An 8,172-nucleotide genomic window follows, 5' to 3' on the forward strand; every position below is an offset into this window, starting at 1 on the left:
TTGGTGGGATTGTTCTCCTTGGTTCAGTTGCTGTTTTAGGGCTCAGGACTTGCTGTTCTCAAGTTGTTGCTGATGTGACAGATGATCAGTCTGAGGTGGCCCCGGTGGTGTCCCTTGTCCTGTGCATTCACCTGAATTGATCCAAGGTCATCAGTGCACAAATCCAGCTCTGAATTGGTTCGCAGCTCACTCAAATTCCCATTTTTCCAGGCCAGTGGTGCTCTAGGCTCATGCAAAGCTCCTTCTGTGGGGCTGGAGACCGAGCACAGACTGAAACTGCTCCAGGGAGCCTTCCCTGCTGCTCCCAGGGGTCTGGGATAGGAGATCTGGTCCCACGTGAGCTCTGCTCCACAGAGCTGAGGCTTCTGCTGCTTCCCTGGAGCCCCAGCAGGGCTGGGATGTGACACTTGTCACCCACCTGAGGCCAAACCTGTGAGCTGGAAGGGTTTGAGGCTGGAATTCAGAGGATGTGAAGGGAATCCACTGTGCAGGTGTGTTCCCAGAGCTCTCCCTCCCAGTGCAGGGGAGGTGGCAGAGCCATGTCCTGGTGCTCTGGATCTCCTGCTCGAGCCTGGATTTCAGTGGAGCTGCCCCAGGGCTTTCCCAGGATTGTGAAGGAATTCCTTCAGAATATCCAACAGAATCTGAATTGGTCTCCAGCTCCATCCAATTCCCATTTTTAACTGCCTTTGGAAACCACTGGGTTTCCTGCAGGTGCAGGGAAGGCTCCAGAGCTCCAGCAACGTGGGGAACCCCACAGAGACCTGGCCCTTCACCTGGATCCTCACAGCACCCACCTGGATCTCTGCTCCCAGGGGCTCCAAAAGAGCTGGAGACTCCTTTGGCAAGCCCCAGTCCTTTGCAGAGCTGTAGGAAGGACCCTCCCAACCCCAGCCACGGCTCCCACAGTAGAGTTTGCCCCCGCTGTTTGCCTAACCCACCTCTTTTTGGAGCCGTAGTTCCCCCACCTCGTCCGTCCCTTGTCCTCGTGTCCGTCCGTCCACGCCGGGGCGCGCACACCCCCACACCAATTTAACGACTAATTAACGCCTTCTGGCTCCCATCCATCCAGACTGGTGATCTTGGGGTGGAGGTTTGGAGTCGTCCTTTGTCTTTTCTTGCAGCTTCTGAGGCTGGTGGGTCCCCAGCACCCCCGTAGTGCCTGACTGCCCCCAGTTCACCGTAGATGTCTCATTTTTGACCGAGCTGTCTGTTCAGTGGTGATTTTGTCGCTGTGGTTGTTCCGTTGTTTTTTTTTTGTTGTTGTTTGATGGTTGTCTCTCATCATTTATTTCACTTTCTCCCTCGAGCCCTGCCCTCTGGCAGCACCACTGACCCTTTGTTTTTTTCCTCCCCGCGCCGCCCAGATCAAAGTGGTGAATGCGTTCCGTAGCTCCCTGTACGAAGGCCTCGAGAAACCCGAATCCAGAAGCTCCATCCATAACTTCATGACTCACCCAGAGTTCATCCTGGAGGAAGACGAGCCTCGGACACCATTCCTTGACGGCACCGAAGACGAGCCCGAGCCTGACGGACTCCAAAAGCGAGGTGGGGGCAGCCTGGGGGGCTCCACGGCCCTCAACAGGAACAACAACGCCGTGGACAGCGAGTTCAGCTTCCCCGAGCCCGGGAGCCCCTTCCACAGCCTGGAGACCTCTGTTTGACCTTAGAACTTGGAATTCCCCCTCCTCCTCCTCTTCCTCGTCCTCATCCACCTGGGCCCTGTGTGATCCCAGCACCAGTAACTGATCACACTGCTGCGGTCAAACTGCTCATGCCTGTATCATCATTGGGGGTTTTTTTTGGGGTGGGGTGGGGGTTTAATGTGTTTTTTCTTTTTTTTTTTTGTTTCATTTTGTTCTTTTTTTTTACCGTTATTTAGCAGTGGGAACCAGAGTACCACCACGCTGGGTGTTGGGAGAGAGGCTAAGCCAAAAAAAAAAAAAAAACCAAAAAAAACCAATTGTGCATCTCCATCCCTGATTTTCTGTGGTACTCACCCAGGGGAAGCTGCCAGGTTCTTTCCTCTCCAAGAGTTGGGCTTTTCACTTGGGCTTTTCACTTTGGAAAAATGCATGTTCCAAGGAAATTCAAATTGTTGTAGTCTTACACTCCCTCAGCTCGAAGGCTGGGGGTGCACTTGTGACTTGATTTTATTTCTTTTGTGTTATTTTTTTTTCACATGTGGTTTTTAGGGGTTTTTTTCTTCTAATGTTGGGGTTTGCTCTTTGCTTGTGGGATTTGCCCCCCTACCCAGTGGGAAGTGGGGAGGGGAAGTCACTGCTCCAGTGCAAAAATTAAGGAATAAACTAAAAAATCCCAGCCAGGGGAAGGTGTTTACTCCAAGGTTCAGAGATCCAGGGATGCCCACCAGTCTTCCACCTTTGAAAAATGGTACCTGGGCTTCTTCCAACTCCCCCTCTGTGTGTGCCCACACGTTTTTCTCTCTCTGTTTCCAAACTGGGAGATGAGAAATGATAAATTCTGATTTTCCTGCAAAAGTGGAGGTGAAACTGCCAGGGAAAAGGTGGGGAGAGCCCCCCGGTTGTGAGGGATGCAGCTTCTTCCTGAGGAATTCTCTAGGAATTCTCTTCTCCTCCTCTAGGAGAGGCCTCTCTGCTGCTCTTGGTCAGAAACTCCTGGGGAGAGGATTTTTGCAGCTCCTGCCCTCCAGAACAGAGGGGGTTTTGCCCTTTTTTCTGTGCTCTTGGGGTCCCCTCAGCCTCACAGTGATCTGGGAGGAGGCTCCAGCCATGCCCAAAAGCCGTGGGAGGATGAGTGGGGATCACCCCAGCTGTTCTTACGGTCCAGTGGAAGGCAGGGATGCCCCTGGATGATCCCAGATTTTCCTGGAGGTTTGGTTTGCCTTGGTTTGGTTTGGTTTGGTTTGGTTTAGTTTGGTTTGGGTGGCTGCAGGTCTCCCTGAGGAGGAGCTGCTGGAGGCTTGGCCTCACTTGGCTGCTTTTTTTGGAGCTCTTGGGCCCTTCCTCACCTCCAGCCCTGGGAACAACCCAGTGAGAGTTCATTGCCTTGGAATTTGCTCTGGATTGTCCCTCTGGCCATCCCTGGAGCTGGAGGCAGGAGCTTGGGGGAAGCTCTGCTGCCTCCCTGCTCTCCTCCATCCCCTCTCCTTGAGCCCTTCCTCACCTCCAGGCCTGAGAACTGAGATTCCAGTGAGAGTCCCCTTCCTTGGAATTTGCTGTGGATTGTCCCTCTGGCCACCCCTGGAGGTGGAAGCAGGGCTTGGGCTTCTCCTGGGAGCCACCTCCCTCCATCTCCTTCCCTTGAGCCCTTCCTCACCTCCAGCCCTGGGAACAACCCAGTGAGGGTCCCCTTTCCTTGGAGGTGGCTCTGATTGTCCCTGTGGCCATCCTAGAGCTGGAGGCAGGGCTTGGGCTTCTCCTCCACTTGGGGAAGCTCTGCCACCTCCCTGCTCTCCTCCATCTCCTCCCTTTGAGCCCTTCCTCACCTCCAGCCCTGGAAACAACCCAGTGAGAGTTCATTTCCTTGGAGTTGGCTCTGGATTGTCCCTCTGGCCACCCCTGGAGGTGGAAGCAGGGCTTGGGCTTCTCCTCCTCCTGGGAGCCTCCCTGCTCTCCTCCATCCCCTCTGGCTGAGAGGAGCAGAGCAAAGGAGCTGGAAACGAGGCCATTCCCACCCCTGGATGGGCAAACCCTGGGATTCCAAACCCTGAGGGTTTTTTTTTCTTTTTTTTTTTTTTGGGAAAGGCTGGCTCTGGCTGGGTTCTCCTCCCCTGCCCCACCAGGAACGCACAGTAGAATCTCCCGTGCCTTGTCCGAGCACTGCCTGCAGCACCTCCTGCCACGCCAGGCCCAGATCTTTGCCAAGATTTAAGTGTTCCTTAAACCACAAACACAAACCAAGTGTCTCTGTGTCCTTCCCTGGGCTGGGAGGAGGAGAAAGAGGAGGAGGAGGAGGAGGAGGAGGAGGGAAGGATCAGCTCCTTTTTCCTGCTGAGGAAAGGTCTTTATCCCAAAAAATCCCAAATATCCTGAATATCCCGAGTGTCCCACCCTGGTGCTGGCGAGCTGGGCTTTGTTCACTGCCAACAGCAAGAAGAAATTGCCACCACTGCCCGTCCCCAGTGCAAATTCAGTGTCCACCCCATGCCTGGCTCCTCCTTGCCTCCCTCCCCCAAAAATATTTAGATAAATATTATTTTTATTATTTAAAAAAAATAACCCAGGGGAGTGAGGGGATCTTGGGTTAAACACCAGGAAAAACAACACAAAAAAAAAAAATCCCCAAACGAGGGGTGGTTGTGGGGTTTTGGTTCTGTGCTAAAGGTGACGTTGCTTAAAGAAAAAAAACCAAAAAAAATCACTTTTTCTATTTTAAATACTTGCAAAAAAAACAAAAAAAAAAAGAGAAGATATGGTGTTCTTACAAGCTTACATAAATATTTATTAAATACTTTTTGGGGGAATGCACCAATTATTTTTTTTCCTTTTGATATTTTTTTTAATACCTCAGACCTGTTGAAAAAAAGAAATAAAATAAAAAAAAAAAAAAGAAAGACTCAAACCAACAACAACTTCAAGCCAACTTTGGAGGCTCTCAAAGTCACTCCCAGAAATCTGTGACTGGCAGGGTTTGCCACAAGGGTCTGGTCGTTCCTTTAGTTTGCTCTATTTTTGTCGTTCTAGTTTCCATTTTAGGAGTGGGGGGGAGGGAGAAATAATGCTATATAAATATTATGCAAAAAAGTAAAAAAAGAAAAAAAAAAGAAAAAGAAAAAAAATCTAGTTTTCTTTAGCTCAGAAACTGATATTTTTACGTCAGCCATATGTATTTTGTTTAAAGAAAAAAAAGAAAATAAAGAGATCTCGAGTCCTGCCGCTGCTTGAGGGCAGTTGCAAGGGACACTTTAATTAATTCCGTGGATTAATTAATTCAGCCATCGGATGCCAGTCAGCTTCCTTTTCTCTGAGCAGCCATCTTTCTACTAGCCGTGAGTTGGATGACACAAATGGGGTTTTTTTATATAAATATCTATAAATTATGTTGGTGTATGGCTGGTTGCTTCAAGTATAAATGTTTCTTGTGCAGATTTCCTGTAAAGTTTTGTTTTTTTGGGTTAAGTTTCAGTGATGTCCTGGCAGCAGCTGACTCTTGGCTTAAGTTATTGAGGACATTACACAAAAAAAAAAGAAAAAAGAGATTTGGGGGAGATTGGTGCTCCAAAAAAAAAAAAAGGCATGGTCGGCGGCACGGACTTTTGGGGACTTTCTGCAACATGCCTTGACTAGGGGGAGATATAAATATCCATATAAATATATATTATTATGAATAATTTCTGGTTTTTTTGCTTTGTTTGAACTGCCACGAGTGCGCGCGGAGCAGGGGAGGGCCGGCGCCGTGCCCACCAGGAAGCAAAGCCACCCCCTCCCTCCTCCTTGTGATCAACTTGCCTTGGAATGCTTTGTTATTAAAACACTCTGAACATCCTTCTGCATCCAGTTCTTGATCCCAGCAGGGCGGATTTGCAGATTTTCCGTGGATTTTCCGTGGATTTTCCGTGGATTTTCTGTGGAATTGGCGGATTGGTACCAAAGACACCGCGGCCTGTGCGTGGCTCGCTGGCCAGGCAGCTCTTGAGGTTTTCTCCTGCTGAGGTTTTTATGATTTGCACAAGGAGATGGGTGTGGGGAGGGGGTTTAATTTCTTTTTTTTTTTTTTCCCAAAGGTTTTCCGTGCAATAAAGTGAAATTTTCCAAGCGATCTCAAGAAGGAAATAAACTAAACCGCATTTGAGCATGGGCGGCCTTTTCCCCCTCACGCCCAGGCCTGGAGGCCTCAGCCCCTCTCTGAGGGGAAAAAAACCTGAGTTGGACAAAAATCCCATCCCAAATGCCCAAAAGGCATCTCCAGGTGCCACTGCCAGCTCCTGGCACCTCTGGCACCACCTGAGAAGGTTTTTGTCCCTCTGTGGGGGACACCTGGGCCTGCATGGCTTCTTCTCCATCCCCAACCCTCTGAGCCCAAAACGCCTCCTGCACCCCCAAATCTCCCCTAGGGCCACAGGGATATGGGGGAATCCTTTTCCTGCTCTTTTTCCATCCAAAAAGGATTTTTTTTCCCCAAATGGGGATTTTGGCATTTCTTCCTCTCCAGTATACCCCCTCACCCCAACTCTGCTCTCCCCAAACTCCCCATTTTTCATCCAGCAAAACCCATGGTTAAAAATGCCTCTAGTTTATTTCCTCCCCTTCAATAAATATATATATATATACAGTCTGAACTCAACATTTATGTGTGTGTATATATATTTATCCAACGCTCTCACAAAACAAAACTTTCTTTTGAAGAGGGCACGTGGAGCCGAGTTTTTCTTTTTTTTTTCCAGTAACTCAGTATAATAAGCACTGGTATTTTTGTAAAAAAAAATGGGAGACAGAAAAAAAGAAAAAAAAAAACCAAAATACAAAACAAAAGACTGAATATTATGTGGTATGCATGACATTAAAAAACAAAACAATGGTGGTTTCAAAGCAATATGTACCCTGGTGTGTTTGCCATATCCTAGAGTCCAGCTTAAAGTGCACCTGATCTGTATTGCATTTTGATATTAATCTCTATGTACAATGTTTTGCATGTAATTTATATGGATCTTGGGAGAAAAAAAAAAAAAACAAAGATTCTGAATGAATTGTCCGTTGGCTTCTTCTGAGAAAACAAACTCCAAGCAGAGCTAAAACTCCAAAATGGAAGCAGCAGAGTGCTTGAGGGGTGGGAAAAGGGGGTGCAGTAAGAAAAAAAGAAATGAAGAGGGAGAAGGGGAACGGTTTGGAATCAATAAAGCTTTTGGCTGTTGAGCAGAAATGATTGCATCCAGAGAATAAAATGTGTAACTGTGCCGTGCTCCGTGTGTCCGGCAGCTCGGGGGGTCTGTCCCAAATCCTCCCCAGGAATGGCTCCAGTGGGGTGGAAATGGTTGGGGATCCAACCCAAGCCCTCCTCAGTGTGGGGTTTCTGTCATTTCATTGATTCTTCTTCCATAATCTGCAAGCAAAGTGCCCAAATTGGTGCCAAATGCTACCAAAAAGGTCCTGCTGGGCCGTGAGGGGCTGCCCTGGCTTAATAATTGGTATAAACCCCATGTGTGGTATTCAGAGACACATAATTCTCTCTCCCAGGATTTTTCCTGGGGAAAAGGCAGTGAGAAGCTTTTGGCTGTTGAGTAGAAATTCTTACATCCAGAGAATAAAATGTGTAACTGTGCCGTGCTCCGTGTGTCCGGCAGCTCGGAGGTCTGTCTGTCCCAAACCCTGCCCAGGAGTTCACATCCCTGAGGGGGCGTGAGGGAGGAGGGGATGGCACCTGGGAGTGGGGACCATTCTGGGGACATCGGGGGGAATTTCCTCACGGAAAGGGCGGCCAGGATTTGGAAGTGGCTGCCCAGGGAGGTTTGGAGTCCCCCTTAGCCCTGGAGGTGACAAGGAAGGACTGGACGTGGCACTGAGGGTTCTGGAACAGGTGGATGATCCGGGAGGGATTCTCAACCTAAATTCTGTGAGAAGAGGGTAGGATGGAGAAACACGGCCATGTTCGCTTCACAGGGAAAAGATGTGTCACCTTTTGGAGGATTTTTAAAACGCGGGGAAGCCAAAAAGCCCAACAAAATCCACCCCCGCTCCGCCTCAGGCGCCCGCCCACCGTCTCCCTTCCCGTCGAGCGGGTGAAGGCACTTCCGGCCGCCATCTTGGCAGCGGGCGCCATCCTTGAGCCAGGCACCGGGACACGGCGGTGGCCCCGGTGGATCTTGGCATGATGGAGAAACACGACCCTGTTCGCTTCATTAAGAAAAAAATTTTCCTCTTTTTGAGGCTTTTTGAAGCGCGGGGAAGCCAACAAACGGCAAAATCCACCCCTGTTCCCCCTCAGACCCCCCCTCTTCCTGTCGCGCGGGTGAAGCCACTTCCGGCCGCCATCTTTGCAGAAGGCGCCATCTTTGAGCCGGGCACCGGGACACGGCGGCGGTGACGACGGATCGCGGCAGGATGGAGAAACACGGCCCTGTTTTCTTAATAAAAAAAAAATCTTTATCCTCTTTTTGAAGGAGTTTTGAAGTGCGGGGAAGCCTAAAAACAGCAAAATCCACTCCCATTCCCCCTCAGACCCCCTCTCTTCCTGTCGGGCGGGTGAAGCCTC

The 8,172-nt window shown here is 49.7% G+C and overlaps 1 protein-coding gene across 3 annotated transcripts in view; it reads left to right on the forward strand.

The window, feature by feature from the left end:
- ATP2B4 (ATPase plasma membrane Ca2+ transporting 4) overlaps positions 1–6,883 on the forward strand; it is a 60,928-nt gene extending 54,045 nt beyond the window's left edge. For 2 of the 3 annotated variants that reach the window (XM_066565283.1, XM_066565280.1), the window contains one exon: positions 1,368–6,883. In XM_066565283.1, coding sequence (XP_066421380.1) covers positions 1,368–1,664 — 297 coding nt within the window. In that variant the 3' untranslated portion in view covers positions 1,665–6,883. The remainder of the gene's footprint in view (positions 1–1,367) is intronic. The other variant, XM_066565282.1, reaches the window with a different exon arrangement.
- The last annotated feature ends 1,289 nt before the right edge of the window (positions 6,884–8,172 follow it).

This window comes from Molothrus aeneus, chromosome 24 (genome assembly GCF_037042795.1).
Source record: "Molothrus aeneus isolate 106 chromosome 24, BPBGC_Maene_1.0, whole genome shotgun sequence".
Taxonomy (NCBI): Eukaryota; Metazoa; Chordata; class Aves; order Passeriformes; family Icteridae; genus Molothrus; species Molothrus aeneus.